Source organism: Neofelis nebulosa, chromosome 7 (assembly GCF_028018385.1).
Source record: "Neofelis nebulosa isolate mNeoNeb1 chromosome 7, mNeoNeb1.pri, whole genome shotgun sequence".
NCBI classification, from domain to species: domain Eukaryota; kingdom Metazoa; phylum Chordata; class Mammalia; order Carnivora; family Felidae; genus Neofelis; species Neofelis nebulosa.
The window spans coordinates 49,907,922-49,927,654 of NC_080788.1; the positions used below are offsets into that span (position 1 = coordinate 49,907,922).

Consider the following 19,733-nt stretch of genomic DNA (forward strand, 5'->3'; position numbering starts at 1 on the left):
ACTGCTTTCCTCTCGCTACATTCCTCCGGGCTATCTTTATTGGAGTGCAGATCCTCAGATAAATATTTCTTGAGGAGAGTCCAAGAACCGAGACCTCCATTCACACAATGCTGACTCTCCCACCAGTAATATAAAGATACTTGTTATGCCAAAAGGTAGGAAACAAATGTCTATCAATAAGCAACCAATTAAAATGATATCTTCATATAATTGCATATTATACAAAATGGTGAAAAAGAATGTTAAATATTCATTGATAATAGAATATATATTTATGTGTCAGGAACTCTTCTAGGTATTGTTGATGAGGAGTGTGGGGCAAGCTGAGGGCAAAATAAAGGCTAACAGTACCCCCTGTTCACTGGTGGAGTATGTGATATTTCTTGGATACTCCTGGTTACCCAAGAACAAAGGAAAGGGTTTAACTACTTGACATGGTAATGTGGGAAACTAAGGCAAGTGAAAAATTAAATTCCCATTGACTAGTTCCTGCAACAGGCAGAGTGACCTCCCAATAGGAGCTCAGCTGCCTTGATGATGACACTTTGCTAGGGGCAAAAGAGAATCTTAGCTTAACATTATTCCAACCTTGAGGATCCTATAAGTCTACTTTAACATATAAAAATTCCTTTGAAAACTTCCTTTATCTCAACTCCCAAGATACATGCTGGCAATCATACTCCAGGCTTATGCCCCTCTGATACACATCTCCATGGTTCCGTGACTCAGGTTTTACTAACCGGTAATAAATGGCATTTCCCTGGCAACAGCTAATCCCTCAAGATCCTGGAAACCCTGTTTCCAAAATACCTTAGAGACTTACTCTATCCCTAACCTCTTCACAACCTGAGGGTATCTAATCAGTTACCTATCGCCCCAGTGCAGCCCTCCCTGCACATGGGTCTTGTCCCCATGCTTTATAATAAAATCACCTTTTTGCACCAAAGACATCTTCGAGAATTCTTTCTTGGCCGTTGTCTCCGGATCACCCCACCATCACCCCAAGACTTCATCATTGTGGGCTATAGCTGTAAACAAAACGACAAAAATCCCTGTCCTCATGGAGCTCTTATTCCAATAATGGGAGACAGGTAACAACAAGGTGCAGAAAACGGGGAATAGGATGCTCATTAGTGTTCAAAAGAAGAAAGAGACACACGCACACAGAAATAAACATGTTTATCTATGCACAGAAAATCTTGAAAAGAAACCAATTGCCACTGTGGAGAAGTCTCCAGGTCTGAGGAGGGAACCTTAGTTTCCTATTAAAATGTTTTTACCACATGCATATTAATTAAAAGGGGGTAGGGAGGAGAAAAGGTTTAAATCACCACAAGTCTTTCAAAAATTGTTGGTAACGTTCTCTGAGCTTCAGAGACTCGACCGCTTGGGTCCTAGCCTTGAGGCCGCAGGTTCTCTCTGCCACAGCGCAAGTACTCTGGGGAAGCCAGTCAGTGGCAGGTCTGGGGCAGGCAGTGCCCCAGTGTTAAGGAGTTCCTAAAGACATCCCAGTGTGTGGAGAGTCGGCCAGGGACAAAGAACAAATCACATAAGATAGGAGTAAATGCTGACGTTACAGGGTATGGTAGAGAGGAAAACGACCCGCTGTGAGAACAGGTTTCTAAGGCGGCGTACCGCCACGTTCCACCTCCCACAGTGAAGGCTGCCAAGCCGACATTGCAGCTCTGCGCCTGCGCAAAACGGCAGCGCTTTTGCTCGCGCTGCCGCTGAGAGGCGCTGTCACGTTCGGACCGCTTCCCAGGGCCCTCAGGGCCGACGCATGCTCACTATTTCCGGGGTCGGGTACTAAAGAGAACCACTTCCTGTGACGGGCTGCGTCACTTCCACTCGAGTTCGGCGTTTCGTCTGTGAGAGCTCACGCGGTTTCAACATGCGTATTGAGAAGTGTTATTTCTGTTCGGGGCCCATTTACCCCGGCCACGGCATGATGTTTGTCCGCAACGATTGCAAGGTGAGGTCGCCAAGACTGGCGCGCGCTCTGCGACGCTCCCGCGGGCGTGAGGAGCGCCGCTTCAGCGCGTGGTTCCTTTGCACCTGGGGCGTTTGGCTCGCGTTTTCCGCGCTGCCCTCACAAGGGGATGATTTTGTGAGGACCTCCGGCCTCGACCTCCCGCTTGCGGAGTTTCTCCTTCCTGGTGTCCCGAACCGAGCTGGACACCAGGCCACCCTTGACCGAAGCTGGCCGCGGTGAGGTCTCCGAGTTATTTTAGCCAGCGCCGATGTAGTCTGGGTGTGTGTGGGGGCTGTTTGGTCACTCTTGTACTTGGGTGGAGTTCTTGAATTAAGTAAACTTTGTTGAATGTATGCCCAGTCAAGCATCATTGCTAGGGTCTGTGCCCCTAGAGATGAATAAGAGTTGGGAGTGTCCGTAACACAATAGAAATGCTGGGGGCGCCTGGGTGGCTCAGTCGGTTGAGCGGCCGACTTCAGCTCAGGTCACGATCTCGCGGTCCGTGAGTTCGAGCCCCGCGTCGGGCTCTGGGCTGATGGCTCAGAGCCTGGAGCCTGCTTCCAATTCTGTGTCTCCCTCTCTCTCTGCCCCTCCCCGGTTCATGCTCTGTCTCTCTGTCTTAAAAAAAAAAAAAAAAAAAGTTAAAAAAAAAAAAGAAATGCTGCATATGGCCTAGTAGTAGTTATGTATTAGGAAGTTGCTGGAGGTGAGTTGGCGAGGGTCGTATTTGAAAAGGCTCAGAAAGACATTTATCTTGGATCTTGAATGTTGCATAAAAAAGTGAGAAGAGGGAATTCTAGGTGGTGGAAGAGTGAACAGTTGAAGAGAGGTACAGCGAAGCAATCTCTTTAGGGAAGTGACTTGTAAATGGTGATCCAGGCCTGGGGTAAGGCTATAAATACACATATATGTAAGTCTACATAAGAAGATGTATCTATAAACATAAAATACAAACATAATTATGAGACCTGGTTGTGAAAGACTTTGTGAATAATACATGAATTTGCTTTCTTATATCAGAATGAATCTCTTTCCTCTAACATATTATTTCTCAGCATTTGGATCTAAGACTTTATATTTTAACAGGTGACTTTGTTATGCTAAGGAATTACACTTTCTGCTTCATCACCTTGTATCTATTATAGATGGAAGATATTGACGTCATTAATTAGGAGCAAGGGGTTTTTGCTGAAAGTGTGGGACCAAAACTAGGTTTGGGAACTTGAAAGAACGTGTAGAAGATTTTGAATACCTGCTCTCAGGAACATGATAAAAAAATTTATAGAAACTAACTTAATGATCGTTAGGTTGGCGTTTAATTCGGAGTGGGCAATATGGCTTTGTAGATCATCTGGTCATTATAATTTTACGGTTTTTGCCCCGCAGGGCTTATCAGGTGGGTATAGGAATGAGAACAAAAGACAATGGGAGCTATCTAGAGTTGTGTGTTGATTTGGCAGACACAGTGGAAGTTCATGGTGATGAAGTCTGTATTGCTAGCAAGGACAGTATTGAATTGGCTGTGAGCCAGCTTACTCTAGGGAAGACAAGAACAGAGTTGGCTGGGGATATAAGATTCAGAGGCCCTGAAGCACTAAGGAAGATAGGAATCTCGTTTTTTCTGTGTTTATGATGTCCAAATCTGTACCTTCTTTGCTCTAGTCTGAATTTTCCACTGGATAGGGAAATCCTGTTTGTACCAAACAGTGAGGTTACTGAGAGTTCCTAATTCACATCTTTTTTGCTTTCTCATTTAATACTACTGTCATATGCCTAGACAGTTTTGCTAGAAATGTGAGAGTCATCTTTGAACCTTTTACCTTTTTTTAATCTAGTTACCAAGTCTTAACCTGGCTCTGCAAAGTTTAGTGGTCTTTGCTTTCTTTTTGGCCTCCCACTCTGGTTTCATATTAGGCACTTGTTACTTTTATAGCTTCCTAATAGTTTTTCTGCCTTTTTTCTCTTAGCTTTTGGGACTGTTCTTCTTTCCTTCCATCCTCTTTCCTCTCTTCCTTCTTTCCTTCTTTAATGTTTGTGTATTTTTGAGAGAGAGAGAGAGAGAGAGAGAGAGAGAGAGAGAGAGGTGTGAATGGGGGAGGGGGAGAGAGGAAGACACAGAATCCGAAGCAGGGTCCAGGCTCCCAGATAACAGCACAGAGCCTGATGCGGGGGTCAAACCCATGAGCAGTGAGATCATGACCTGAGCTGAAGTTGGAGGCCCAACCGACTTGAGCCACCCAGGCTCCCTGGGACTGTTTTTCATAGAGACCTCCCCTTTTACACTTCTTAGGTATTTTCTTAAGGGTACAATTAGTGTTAATATTCCATATTTTTATATACTTTTCAAACATAAATACATGCACCCTTAATGAGTGCTTAATAAGTATTCAGTGGAGTTTAAGAGTTGAAGAACTTTGAAGCTGAGGTATTAGATCATTTAATCTGCCTGTTGAAGACTGAGGATGATAGAGGACTAACTTAAGAGGGAAACTTGAGCCTATGAAGCTTTGCCTCACAATCCATCCACTACTCACCCACCACTTCCTTTTTTTATATTTTATTTTACTTACGTATGACTATTGTATATAGTTTTATCCCATTGTTTATGCCCTACCCTGATCTCAATCTCTTCATTGTAAAGTGAGACTTTATTCCAATGCTGTCCTAACCTTCTCAAGACAGAGTATGATGTTTTAATTATTCTTGTATCCCTAGTACCTGGTAATATCAGACACATAGTAGATCTTTCTTATTGGTTGAATTCCCTTCGTTGCTCCATTGATTCCAGTCTTTTCAGGTACTTTATTGTGCTTTTCAGTTAACATCTATTAGATACAGAGTTCAAATAGACTACTCTATGTATAACTTTCCATTGGCTCAGTTTGGAATTGAGGAGATCCAGGACAAGTTCAAACCTCTCATTAGGTGTATCTCAGAAATGGGGACTTGTCTAGGAGTTATCTAGTAGGCATTAAATGTAGGAGGCTTTTACTGTAAAAGTCCTTTGGGCTAAAAATACAAAATTACTGATATGAATTCATGGTGGGGTACTCCAGGAGATCCATTGTATTCTTAGATTTCTACTTGCTTTGAAACTTATTCAATAATACAGGCATGTTTTGACCCATGTCTCTTAGGAGAGGGCTCTCCAGGAGGTACTGACCCAGATCAGATTAAATTAGTATTGGCTTTTTTTTTTTTTTTTTTTTTTTTTGAGTGAGAGGGAGGGCCAGGAGGGGACAGGGAGGAACAGAGGAACACACACACAGAGAGAGAGAGAGAGAGAGAGAGAGAGAGAGAGAGAGAAGAATATCCCAACAGGCACCATGCTCGGTCCCAATGTGGAACTCCCATCACATGACCCTGGGATCCTGACCTGAGCCGAAATCAAGAGTTGAATGCCCAATTGACTGAGCCACCCAGACGACCCTAGTATTGACTATTTCTAAGAAAACTGTGTTCTAGTGTATATAGGGACCTGCTTGAATTTCCCCATAGAACAAAGTGTACATAAAATGAAAAGTATTTTGGCGGGGCGCCTGGCGGGGCTCAGTTAGTTAAGCATCCGACTTTGGCTCAGGTCATGATCTCATGGTTCATGAGTTTGAGCCCTGCTTTGGGCTCTGTGCTGACAGCTCGGAGCCTGGAGTCTGCTTCGGATTCTGTGTCTCCTTCTCTGTTCCTTCCCTGCTTGCGCTCTCTCTCTCTTTCAAAAATAAATAAAGATTAAAAAAAAGAAAAGTATTTTGGCTTGTGATATATATGCAGGTTTGTGATGTATACACAAAATTTGAAATGTTTATACTTCATTTTGACCTTTTTTATACTTAATTAGACCTAGAAGATAGGTCACATCTTCTAGGTGTGATGATTCACCTTAATTTTCTTTGCCAAGATCCATATACTCCTAAGTAGTACTTTTTCTTCTCAGATTTCCTGTACACATACAAATTGCATTGTGTTTGGAGACATTACAAAGTAACAAAATAGGCATTTTAGACTTATAATGAGTCCTAATTAGCCATTTCACGGGCATATTGAAGCATCATTAAACTTTAAGTTACCACTGTTAAAGGATAATATCTTCTGGGATGAAGGTGGAGAATTAGAGTATTGAAGAATTTCCTACTATGAATACATATTTTAGAAAACAAATCTGTAGCCAGTTAGTTGCTTTTTTGAAATTATTTTGTGGTTTTAACAAAAAGGATGGAAAGAACAAAAAGGGATTCACAGGAGTTGTTTGAAACTACCCCCACCTCCCACATTGAGGTATATAGAAAGTGAATTTTGAGAATTATTATTAAGTGGGCAGGGATTTAAATAAGTGACTTTCCTTGCAAATACCATTTTTTATTTAAGATGACTGTAAGGTTTTACTGTTAATCTATAAACATGACTGGTAGTTTTTTAACCATATTATTTTGGGGGCCCTTAGCCTTTAGCTGTGATATTTGATAGTCAGGTTTTAGTCAAAAAATAGTTCAATTTACATTTAATCTTACATGTCTACATGTATTTCTAAGTGGTGTTGTAAGAAGAAATTGTGAGTACAACCATTGTCATTTTTCAGACTTTGCAGTATATTTTGTCTGGGCAGGGGTAACATCCTACGATAGAAAAAATCGTAATGTTGACTTTCCACTATTTTAACTTTTCTTATAGGTGTTCAGATTCTGTAAATCCAAGTGTCATAAAAACTTTAAAAAGAAGCGCAATCCTCGCAAGGTCAGGTGGACTAAAGCATTCCGTAAAGCAGCTGGTAAAGAGCTTACAGTGGTGAGTATAGTTAGCTTTCAGTGGAATTTTTACGGTTTTTAAAATTTTAACTTTTACAGGGGAGGGCATATAATTTAATTAACTATAACAAGGCTTCCTGTGATGAGAATTGGTAAGTGATTTATTTGGGTTTGGTTCTGTTAATAATCTAATTCTCACATGATCCTAAAAACGATAAATCGGTAGAATTTTGAAAAGGAAAAAAATTCCTAATTCATTTTTTGGACGTTATTTTCCTTGTTCTCAGAAAACCATTTTTTAGCTCCTGCAAACAAAAAGGAAAATCATTTAAATAGATTGAGATGAAGTTGAAAATTGCTACTCAAGGATTTTGAGACAAAGCCAAGAGATTAATTAAAGGATTCATCACCAACATTAAGGGTTCTGAAAAGATTTGTAGTAGACTCATTTATCAGTTTCTGGATTTCCTTACAGGACTTTGAGAACAGAGAAATTAGTTAATAGTGTTGGTAGAAGGAGGAATAGTGGATAATCAAGGGTGAGAGAATATCATGCATGAGTCAGCCATCATCAGGTTGTTGGTACTGAGTTGGTATAAGGGCCTGGTGAAGCTAGGTCACGTATGACCCATGTAAAGGAGGAGGTGAAAGCTGCTGCATAAGCCTCCTTTGAGGGAGGAAGACCTTTAAACTCTTCCTTCCCTCCTTGTTTGACTTTCCCACCTCTCTACTCCTTAAGGGCAGTGTCTAAGCAATTGCAGTGAAGCCTTTTCCTGGCTTCCTTAATACTCCTCGTTTTCCATGAATGAGGAGAATGTATTTTGATAAGATGCAAAGCCAAATCACAATTATTGTCACAAAAATGATTTCTGGTATGGATGAGAATAAACTTAGCACTTCAAATGCAAGTGACAACTGCATGAATGAAGAGTGGATGCCAGTCACAGTCATCTGCTGGTGACCAGTTACCTTGTCATTGCTGAGGTTATTGTGACTGAGTAGGTCACGTGTATATAAATGAAATAGGTAAATACAGAGTTAATGCTGTTCCATGTGCCTATCTCACATAAATTTGAAAACTAAGAAACATACCTATAGTTTTTCTAAGAGAACTATAGCTTTTCTAAAATTGTTTCTCATGTTTTAAGGTAAATAGGATTATTAACTGTCAAAATACCAAGTACATTTAAAGGGCACCTGAAGAATTTCTGGGAGAGAATTATGTCATGCAGAGTAGCACCACATTTATTTGAAGATGTGTAGTTATATAGCTTTATGCTATAACAAAGGTATATAAGTGTTGAGATATATGAACATACATGATAGGTTTTTAGGTTGAACCATATGAAATTCTCAATGTTTGACTCATTTTGATCTTTGAAAAGTAGTAATTCATATGGTTCAGCCTCATAGAAAGTTTTCTGCCTGTGAGTCTCATCTAGGAACTGGAAATTAGGGAGGGCTCTTCAGTTTTTTTATAATCTCCTTGATTGTTATATGCCCCTCTGAAGAATGGGGCTAATACCTTCCTCCTGATGTCCTCTTAAGAATCACTGGTGTACAGATTGGTATTTTCAGTAGGGCTGTCTTATACATCTGGTGTGAAAAGGAGAAAAAGTATGAAAACTTGGGTTTGCTGGGGCCACCCTGGGGAAATCTTAATATGTGTCCATGGTTTGAAATACTTGGAACCCTTGTGAAAAGGAGAATAAAGTTTTAAGTAATGCTTCCTCTGTATCTCCCTTAAAACCATTATTTTTCCCTCTCTTACAGGATAATTCATTTGAATTTGAAAAACGTAGAAATGAACCTGTTAAATACCAGCGAGAGCTATGGAATAAAACTAGTAAGTCACAAAGGAATACCGGGAATTTTAGAGACTTGTTTGGGATATTACCTTGAATTTAATGTTTTATGTTGCTTAAATGTTTTCATTGATTAGCTTTTATTCTTTATCTTTGTTTTACTAGTTCTGTTGTACTTGCATCTTTTGTTATAAACTGCCCCAAATCCTTTTCAGAATTGGCTAATACATGCATTATAAAAATAATGTAATTATTAGATATGATTTGAAGTGCCTACACAGATATAAAAATACCTAAAAATCTGAGAAAAAATAGAAGTGGAGAATAGTTTTTTGGGGTGAGTGTGGCATAGTTAAAATATACACAAAAGTTAACACTTTTTTTTTCATTTATTTTGAGAGAACGTGCACATGCTGTGTGCACTTGAGTGGGGAAAGGGGCAGAGAGAGAGAGAGAGAGAGAGAATCCCAAGCAGCCTCTGCACTGTCAGTACAGAGCCTGATGTGGGGCTTGAACTTACGAACTGTGAGATCAAACCTGAGCCAAAATCAAGAGGCAGATGCTTAGCTGACTGAGCCACCCAAGTGCCCCAACCTAACACACTTTATAAGTTTAGATAATTTAGTTTAGGGATATAAACATTCGGTATACTTTACAAAATGTAATGCTTCTGTAAAATTAAAAAGTGTAGCACCTAAGGTGATAATGACATTTTCTAACAGAACTTCTAAGTGCATGGCTTAGGTATAAGTGGAGCTATAGGCTGCTGAAGTTAAAAGCAATGGTAACTAGTCCTTGTCTTTTTTTTCCCTCTTTTTCCTGAAGTAGGCAGAGACTTTAGTGAAAAAAAAAAAAATCCCATATGTAGTAAAACTGAATTTCTTAAGTTAGCTTGTAGATGACCCTTTGCGTATGTTTGAGGTCCTTGTCCCTGACTTTTCTTCTCCCCATGCCTGTCTTACGTGTTCTTTAGCCATTTATATAGTCTTGGGTGTGGAGGTGATATAGTTGGTTTGTTATTTAGAAGTCTCCAGGGCTTGGGGTCCTGTAGACTTTATCAGTCTTGAATGGATCATAGTCAGGGCATCCTTTTCATCACCTTTTGCCCAGTCACAACACTTCAGGGGAGGAATTGAAAAATTGGGGCCTTTGTAGTAGTATTTGACACTCTCTTAAGCTTTATCTTTCTGGACTATGTGAAGAATTTAGACTCCAGTTTTGGAATTGCCTTTCCACATAACCTTGGTGTTTTGTTTCTTTTAAATAAGGTCTTTCCCTCTGTTTTGCAATTAGAGGAAGAGTTAATTTCTGGAAAGCAGTTGAATATACTGAGTTTATTTGATAAGGAAATAATGCTGATTTAAACTCAAGGATTTCTAAAGAGATTAATGGGATTCTTTTTTTTAATTGAGGTATAAATGACATAGAACATATTAGTTTCAGGTATACAGTGTAATAATGATTTGATACTTATATATATTGTGAAATGACAAAGTCTAGGTATCCATCACCACGCATTATTACAAATTTTTGGTAAGAATTCTTAAAATGATTCTAAAAGACAAACTTGTCAGAGATGTTATTAGAAGGTCCGAAAGCATTTTTATATCCCATTGAATTTTATTTAATTTTGGACTTTATTTTCTTTGTTACTATTTGAGAATAGTAGCTCCAGATCATTTTTACATATTTTATAACTATTACTTGGTGGAGATTCAGTTTGATGTTGAAACAGGTGAGTATTTTAGTTGTCTGTGGATATTCAGTTACTATGACCCTCTGTGCTGGTTTCCTGTTATTAACACTGTTCCTGAAAGATACAATTGTGTATCGTAAGACTTCATGTATTTTAACAATAAGTACTTAGTCTTGCATACAAAGATGAAGAGGGCACATATAGTCCCTGCTCTTCTGATGAACTTCACTGAGTATTCCTATTTTATTGTTTCTCTTACACAGTAACTGGTTCATATGTTATCAGTCACTGCCCCACTTATTTATACATATGTAAATTTTTAAAAAATTTTGTATTTATTTTTGAGACACAGAGACAGAGTGCGAGCAGGGGAGGGGCAGAGAGAGGGACATGCAGAATCTGAAACAGGCTCCAGTCTCTGAGCTGTCAGTACAGACCCCACGAATCATGAGATTATGACCTGAGAAAGGCGGACGCTTAACCTACTGAGACACCAAGGCACCCCTACATAAGTAAATTCTATAAGCAGCAGTGCTCTATTGAGGGTTCCCTTCCCCCCACCCCCCGCATAGATTCTATTATCCTTTCCTTTTGAGATCCTAAAAGTAGACTTTTCGTAGAAAACTTTCTCAGTAGACAGTATGAGTCTTTTGGAACTTAAAACTATTTCCTACTGCACAGTTAATAAAAACTTTTAGTAGTATTCCAAAAAAATATGTTACTCTTCTAAAAGGTTTGTTGATTCCCCACACCCTCTATTTCAGTATCATCAGGTCTGAAGCTAATCTGTTGGCAGTTTTATATTCATTGCTTACGTTTTTGAATTGTGGAAAGGTGTGGACTGAGCAACTTTTGTTAAGATGCTGGTGTCCACAGAAACAGCAGGAGAACTTCAAAAACAAGAATCCTAGGAAGAAAAGTTTGTATTTTATCCTTCAGGTCTTTGTATTGCAGGTCAATTTTAATATCAGGTGTTTCCTGGGGCACCTGGGTGGCTCAGTTGGTTAAGTGTTCGACTTTGGCTCAGGTCATGATCTTGCTGTTCATGAGTCTAGCCCCATGTCAGGCTCTGTGCTGATAGCTCAGAGCCTGGAGGCTGCTTTGGATTCTGTGTCTCCTTCTCTATGCCCTTCCCCTGCTCATTCTCTGTCTCTTTTTCTCTCAGAAAAATAAACATTAAAAAAAATATCAGGTGTTTGTTACATTAAAAATTTTTCAGTCTTCTGCAATATTTGGAAAGGTAGTGTCTTATTCTTTGGAGAGGATTTACCTGCCACTTTTTTGAAAAGTTTACTTATTTTGAGAGAAAGAAAGCATGCATGTGTGTGTAGGGGGAGAGGCAGAGAGAATCCCAAGCAGGCTGTCAGCCCAGAGCCTGAAGTAGGGCTTGTTCTCATGAGCCCTGAGATTGTGACCTGAGATGAAATGGAGTTGGACGCTTAGCCGATTGCACCACCCAGGTGCCCCTACCTGCCACTGCTGTTTATTTCCCTTCTGAGTAGCTTTAAGGTATAGAAATACTTTTGAGTACCAGAACTTGGCCATATTTTTGTTGAAAGTAAAGAAAGAAAAAAGTTACATATTTAGCATGAGCAGATTTAAAGTTGACTCTGTCTTAGATTATTCATGTAGACATTATCTTAATACCAGTGGCTCCATGAGACCTTTGGGGGATCTTGTTAAAATGCAGATTGCGATATAGCATGTCTCGGTGGGACTTAAGATTCTGCATTTCTGACATGCTTTCAGATGGAATCAATGTTGGCTGGTCCCCAGATTACACTTAAATGATTTTATTTTGACATATTTTTAGACTGAACAGAAAAGCTGCAGAATTCTGATATCCTTCATCTTTGATTCCTCAAATGTTATTAAATTTACCATTCTCTGTCCTTTGTTTTCTTTTATAATATTTTGAAGTTTTTAAGTTGCATATGTAATGTTTTTATCCCTAAGTAGTTTAGTAGAAAGAGTATTTCCTGAAAAATAGAACATTCTTGTAAATAACCATAGCATAGTTTTTAAAATTAAGAAATTAACATTGGTACAGTATTATCATTTAATCTTAGACCTGTGGAGGAATAGTACAGGTCATGTCTCTTTGGTCTCTTTGAATTTGAAACAGTTCCCAAGTTTTTATATTTTATGATACTGACAGATTTAAAAAATTTTTTTAATGTTTATTTTTGGGGGAGAGAGAGAAAATGAGTGGGGGAGGGGCAAGAGAGAGGGAGACCTAGAATCTGAAGCAGGTTCTAGGTTCTGAGTTGTCAGCACAGAGCCCAATGTGGGGCTTGAACCCACAAACTGAGATCATGACGTGAGCTGAAGTTGGATGCTTAACTGAGCCACCCACGTGCACTGATATTGATGGTTTTGAAGAGTATGGGTCAAGTGTTTGGTATAAAGTCCCTTAATTGACTTTTGTTTGATACTGCCTCAGTGTTAGATTTGGGTAATGGACGTTTGGCTGGAATACCATAGATGGGATGCTGAGTTCTTATCGTTGTGTCCTATTAGGAGCTACCTCCTGCTGTCCATTGGTCTTATTACTGGCTTGTTAACTTTGATCATTGTTTAAAGTGGCATCTTACAGGTTTTTTTTACTGTATTTTATCCTTTATAAAGTATATTGGTGATGTTTTAAGATTACTTGAATATCCTGCTATTCTTCAGATCCACAGAGTAGAAGTTGTTAGATTGGGAGTGTGTTGCCCAGTCTGGCGGCCACTGACCACAGGGGCTACACTTAAAATGTGGCTATTCTGAATAGAGATTTGCTGTAAATTAAAAAAAAAAAAAATTTTGTTTTTTAACATTTATTTTTGAGACAGCATGAGCAGGGGAGGGGCAGAGAGATAGACACAGATTTTGAAGCAGGGTCCTGGCTCTGAACTATCAGCACAGAGCCTGATGCGGGGCTTGAATTCATGAACTGTGAGATCATGACCGAGTCGAAGTGGGATGCTTTTAACTGAGTCACCCAGGTGCCCTGAAATTTGCTGTAAATGTAAAATACGTGGTTTTTGAAGACTTTATATGAAAACAAGCATAAAATTCCTCAGTAATTTTTGTATTATGTTGAAATGACAGTATTTTGGATATATTGGATAAAAACAAGATACATGACTAGATTTTGACCTTTTAAATGTGGCTGCTAGAAAATGTCAAATTACATGTATGGTTTGTCTTCATCTTAGTGCTAATGTAGATTGTAGAGCATAGTTTGATTTAGCCCCTCCACACATTTCCCAAAACTATTGGATTTTAGTGGTTGAGAACATGGCAAATTGATTGGTTCATTCTACCAATATTCATCATGTGCAGATCATATCCCAGGCACTTAGAGGAAAAAGTAGTATTTATTACTAGAATGGTGCCTTTTTTTTTATTTTTTTATTTTTTATTTTTTTTATTTACGGAGAGGACAAGGTAAGAATGAGATTTGTTGCCCTTAATCCAAATTCTTAAAGTTTGGGCTGGTTTAAAGTAGAAGGAAAATTTAGTTGCAGTAAAGACTTTTGTAAAATAAAAATTAGAGCTGTATTTGTGAAAGATAGCTGACATCACTGATGTTAACTCTAAGAGTACCTACCTTCTTCAGCTATTTTAGTAGGGATTGTTTGTGCAGTGAGGGTTTCATTTAAGCCATTTCTAAGTCAGAATAAAGTGATTATTAAAGTTCTTGCTTGAATGTGCAAAAATATGTAACTCTTATTTTTTTTGTAGTTGATGCAATGAAGAGAGTTGAAGAGATCAAACAGAAACGCCAAGCTAAATTTATAATGAACAGGTATGAACATATGTAGAGTAAGTCTTGAAAAAATAATTACTAGTAGAAATCCAGGGAAATTTTTTTCACATAACTTCAGAAAACTTGCTAGAATACTATAAAGAACTCTTGTGTATTCTGGTAGCATTTTGCCACATTTACTCTGTCCTTGTCTCTATGTAAGTTGAAGACATGATACCCTTTTTCTGAGTATATTTCTATGTATATATTCTAAAAATAAGAACATGTTTCTTAGATACAAATCAGAAAATTAACATTGAATGATATGGTTATATAACCTACAAACCTTATTTAAATTTCACCAGTTCCAGTAGCAACAGAAAACCCTGGATCTTGCATTGCATTTAGTGGTCCTATCTCCTCAAGCTCCTTTAGTTTGGACAGTTTCTCCTCTTAAATGACATTGACATTTTTGAAGAATACAGGTCAGTTATATTATAGAATCTTCCTCAGTTTGTGTTTATCTTATGTTTTCCTCATGATTAGATTCAGATTAGGTACTTTTGGCCAGAGTATCATAGAAATGATTATACATAAGGACACATATAGCAGGAGCTACATATTGTTTCAAGTGATTGATCACTTGGTTAAGGGGGTGTCTGCCAGTTTTTTCCACTCCATTGAAAAGCTCTTTTCTTTCTTTTTGATCAGTACATATCTTAGGGGAAATACATTGACCCTTTGCAAAGTTCCTCAAACTGGTACCTGGTTCAGTAATTTTTTCTTTTATTAGTTGTCTTTCTCATATAAAGGAGCTTTTCCCTTTTCCAGTTTCAAAATGTATTTCTTTATTCATGTATCTGTGTGTATTCATTGATTCTTCTGGTATTCAAGGGGTGATAATTGTCATTATTTATTTTGATGTTGTAAGTGCTCCATATAGGCTACTGGGCATCCCTTCAGGCAGGGTCCCATTACATTGTCAATTTCCTCATCTTTGGGTGCTTTCTTGATTGATGGCTAAGAAGATGTGGCCTCATCTTATACTTGCCTGGCCTGGAATTGGCTATTTCTTTAGAGCAGGGATTTTTTTTTTTTTTTTTTTTTTTAAGAGAGAGGGTCTACTCGTGTAAGCAGGGGAGGGGTAGAGAGAGGAGAGCGAGAATCCCAAGCAGGCTCCATGCTATCAATGCAGAGCCCACGCCAGGCTAGATCCCACGAACCATGAGATGAAGAGTAGGACACTTGACAGACAGCCACCCAGGTGTCCCAGGAACATTTGTTTTTGATCACATTACTGTTTAGTTTGTCATAGAAAAGCATGTGCCGACAGCTTTCTGGCTTTAAAAAAATGTTAAAGTGATATAGAAACAAAAGCTAAATGTTTGAGAACTAGTCTGTTAGCACGTTTGTCTCACATACATGTGTTTTGTGTTCTTGTATTACTGATCAGAAAAATTAGCACAGAGACTATTTCGTTTGAGGAGAAAAGATCTAGGTACTTTAGCATTTGAGAGGTTTGCACTATATCTGTATAATAGACATTGATGTCTGACATTTAATTCTTCAATCACATTTCTTCATTCACTCAGCAAATATATATTAATCCCCAGTTTATTCCTAAGTACTAGGGATACAGTCAATGAACCAGTGGTAGTGTAAGAATTTCTTAAGCTAATTAGGAACTAGAAAATAATTTTGAGTTCTTATTGCTAATCCCTGGCTAAAATTATTTTGATAAATTATGAATTAATGTCTTTTAAAGAAATTTTAGTAACTAGTTTTGGCTTTTATGTGTTGTGTCCTAGATTAAAGAAAAATAAAGAATTACAGAAAGTTCAGGACATCAAAGAAGTCAAGCAAAACATTCATCTTATCCGCGCCCCTCTTGCCGGTAAGTGCTGTATTACACAGAAGTTCTCTTTCAGTAGAGAAATCAAGAGTCAGGATTGTTGTGGTCTGGTTAAGTGGGTGCTAGTCAACTTTTTATGGGCATTTTTTCATGTAAATATCACATTTATGATATGACTTTGTTTATAATTTATTCATTTTATTGCCCAGTTCTAATTTATTGCAAATGGTGTTTTTCTTCCCTTCAGAAAAATCTTGTATTCCATAAGCTAGTCATATTTGAGTATTAATTTAATAGATTTTTGCCTATTTCATACTTTTTATTAAATAACAGTGTTTTTTTATTAGTGGTTTTCCAACTTTGGTTGGTATGGGAATTGTGCAACTTAGGATAAATACAGAGGCCCAGGCCTTTTGAGTCTGAGCTTCTGTTCCTTAGCTTTCTGGGTTCTGATACTACTGTTTGTATTAAAACTTTAAGTTAAATTTTTTTTTTTTTTAACGTTTATTTATTTTTGGGACAGAGAGAGACAGAGCATGAACGGGGGAGGGGCAGAGAGAGAGGGAGACACAGAATTGGAAGCAGGCTCCAGGCTCCGAGCCATCAGCCCAGAGCCTGACGTGGGGCTCGAACTCACGGACCGTGAGATCGTGACCTGAGCTGAAGTCGGATGCTTAACCGACTGAACCACCCAGGCGCCACTATCTTTAAGTTTATATAACTTGCCTATAGTCACTCATTTGGGCAGTTGTTTGTGTGCATAGTTTCTTTTGTGGTGCTAGAAAACCAGTCTTCACTCAGCTGGCACCAAATACCATCTGTTATATGATTTACTTATGCAGATTACCTGAAGGGAGAGAAATTTTGGTGAGATTTAGTTCAAGAGTTAATTCCTGTGAATGATTCCATGTCGAAACCTTAGTAAGGTCAAATTCTGTAACTATATGTTGAATAGATAAGTATTTAACGAGTTAATTTTTGTACCAACTTTTATTAAAATAGGCAAAATCTTGGAGCATTTGTTTCACATATAGACGATGTGAACTTACACCCAGAACAACGGTAATGAACTGTTGTTATGTAACTTTTTAGGTAACCCTCTTAGGGTAGGTAAGTACACTATAAAGAACAGAGACCTTGGAGCCAGAGGGCCAGGGTTCAAATTCTCTCTTGAGCTTACTGGGCTTACTGAATGATCTGGGACAATTTTATCCGTCTCTGGGTCTGTGTTCCCTCATATTTAAAATGCATGTTAGGGTGAAATGAATAAATGTGTATGGAATGCTTATTTTATGTATGACATAAGACCTGTGTGGGTTTGGTTACTATTCTTAAATTTCTTAGAATTGGCTATTTTAAACCATCTAAGATCCTTTATAAAATGTTGGTAAGAGTTCTGCAAGGTTACAGTGGATTGATATTTTTTTTAAATTTATTTTTAAAGGCAAAGGAAAGCAATTGGAAGAAAAAATGGTGCAGAAATTACAACAGGATGTGGACATGGAAGATATTTCTTAAAGATCTCACTATTTCTATTAGTGCATTTGAAAATCTCCTTAGGAGACCAAGAACTTCTAAATGATCTTTTATATTTTACATAAGGTCACTCAAATGAAAGGTATTTAAAAATACATCTCTTCTACGTTGCTCATTGCTGTCTGTAAAATATCAGATATTATGGATGTTAGATTGCATTTCCATTGTTAAACCTTCACTGATACTTACATTTATGTAAGTCATGCAACTTCTCTTTGTAAATATAGAAGTGAAGTGTAGACATAAAATGTTCCTGCCATTTGGGTAATGGCACTATGCAGTGCCATTATGGCACTATGGAAGAACTAATGACAAAAATATATTTTACATATCCCTAGCCATAAATTTTCTTTGCAGTAAAATATTAATTTTACTTTATTAATATTATAGAAGGGGGCTTAAAACAATGAACTAAAACAACCTGTATGTATGATAATTAGCCTTAAGTAATCTTTTATTTTGATTTCAGTATTTGTTTCAGTTTCTTAGAAGAGTATATGAAGCCTAATTATGTTGGAGGTGAGAGCTGAATAGCTTTTTCCTGAAATGGCACTCTATACTTTCATTTTGGAGAACACTCAATTCTGAGATTCCTGATAGAACCAGATTTTTTTTTCCAGCTTAGCAGTGGTTTAAAAGTGGAAGAATCCCAGTGCCTTTTAGGATGTTGTGTGGTTCCATTTAAAAAGCTCCTAATTGTTTTTGGATAATAGAATTTACGGTTTTTGTGTCACAAATTATTTGGACCTAAGTTCATATTTTTTGTTTAAAAGCTACTAAAAAACTATTCGTTAGCAGGAAGAAAATAACTCCCACATAGTACTGAAGTAGGAAATACAATTAAAGAAAAATATATACTGAATAATGTTTTTATATTTCTACATTTTTTGCAACTTTAAGGATATTAAGTAACTCACTTTTCACATTTTTAAGGCAGAACTTAGAATAAATTATAATCTTAGGGTTATAAAATTATAAAGTAATGGCTAAATTTTTACTTCAGTATTAGTGAAAAAGTGATCACTGGACAAAGTGTTCAGGACAAAGATCTGAATTCCAGTGTGATTTTTGCCCTTGTGTTCTTATTTGTTAAATATGGGTCATTGGTAGACAACATTATTGATAAAACAATTAGGGGAAATGAGTTCAAACAATTAGGGGAAATGATACGTGAACTCAAAGACATTTGTTAAATTATTTGAAGTTTGTACTCCATACTAGATTTATGTTTGTTTTAATATCAACATGTTTAAGGGGTGACCAGGTGGCTCAGTCGGTTAAGTATCCGACTTTGGCTCAGGTCATGATCTCACAGTTCATGGGTTGAACCCTATGTCAGGCTCTGTGCTGACAGCTCAGAGCCTGGAGCCTGCTTCAGATTCTGTGTCTCCCTCTCTCTCTGCCCCTCCCCCACTCATGCTCTGTCTCAAAAATAAACATTAAAAAAATTAAAAAAAAATCAACATGTTTAAGATCACATACTGTCAGATTTCCTACCTTGAGACCATCAATTTGGGAAATTGAGCTGAAAAGAGAACTGTTTGGTTATTAAACTTTGAGATGCAGTATCAGTTCTTCCTAACTGTCAGGAATTCATAGTATTTTGAGATCCCAGATATCTTTATAAACTGTATGGATGCAGATGCCACTGTTCCCCCTTCCCTCCTCTGCAGCTCTTTAAGTACGGTTCTATGACTGAGTTGTCCCTTTAAAATGTTGCCTGAGAAGTGGCATGGTACAGTGCTGTTTTTATTTGTCTGATTGAGACCTCTGCTGGGCAGTTAGTGTAACACAAAAGCATAAAATTTTCCTGACCTTTGCTTCATAGAACTTATGTATTCTTCAATTGTTTAAGGGTAATATAACTTTGGAAGTCATAGAAAAGAATTTGCTTACACATTTGCCTTATAAAACCTTGTAGGATAGCAGAAAAAACTCATTAAGGGACACTTGGCTGGCTTAGTAGAGTATGCAACTCTTGATGCTGGGGTTGTGAGTTCGAGCTCCACCCTGGGAGTAGAATTTACTTACACTCATTAAGTCTTATTTCTTAAAAATAGAAAACCTTGAAAGATGTTTATGTTATAAAAATAAGTTCCATAAGGACTGGCCTCTTTCCTAACATTCCACGAAGTAGCACTCTTCTTTTCTAGTTGGAAGAATTTTTAGGTAACTTGCCTTCTTATCACATAGATGGAGTAGGCAGTGTTTTGTATTCATGCAAGTGCCTATGTGTAGAAGGGATTTATCTGGAGCTTCAGATACTGTCTTAAGTCCCAGTGATTGCTCTAAGAGAGGACTGTAGAAGTTACTTGAGTGATGCTCAACCTGTGTGTTGGTTTTTTCATTGAATAAATGGAAATGATAGTATGACTACAGGATTTTTTATGAGGATCCAGG

At 37.9% G+C, this 19,733-nt stretch overlaps 1 protein-coding gene across 1 annotated transcript; it reads left to right on the forward strand.

The window, feature by feature from the left end:
- Window positions 1–1,814: 1,814 nt before the first annotated feature.
- RSL24D1 (ribosomal L24 domain containing 1) lies at window positions 1,815–18,477 on the forward strand. The gene is made up of 6 exons (XM_058737678.1): window positions 1,815–1,972; window positions 6,638–6,751; window positions 8,485–8,557; window positions 13,942–14,005; window positions 15,754–15,839; window positions 17,242–18,477. The coding sequence occupies exons 1-6, from the start codon at window positions 1,892–1,894 to the stop codon at window positions 17,313–17,315; spliced, it is 492 nt and encodes a 163-aa protein (XP_058593661.1). The 5' UTR covers window positions 1,815–1,891; the 3' UTR covers window positions 17,316–18,477.
- Window positions 18,478–19,733: the final 1,256 nt, after the last annotated feature.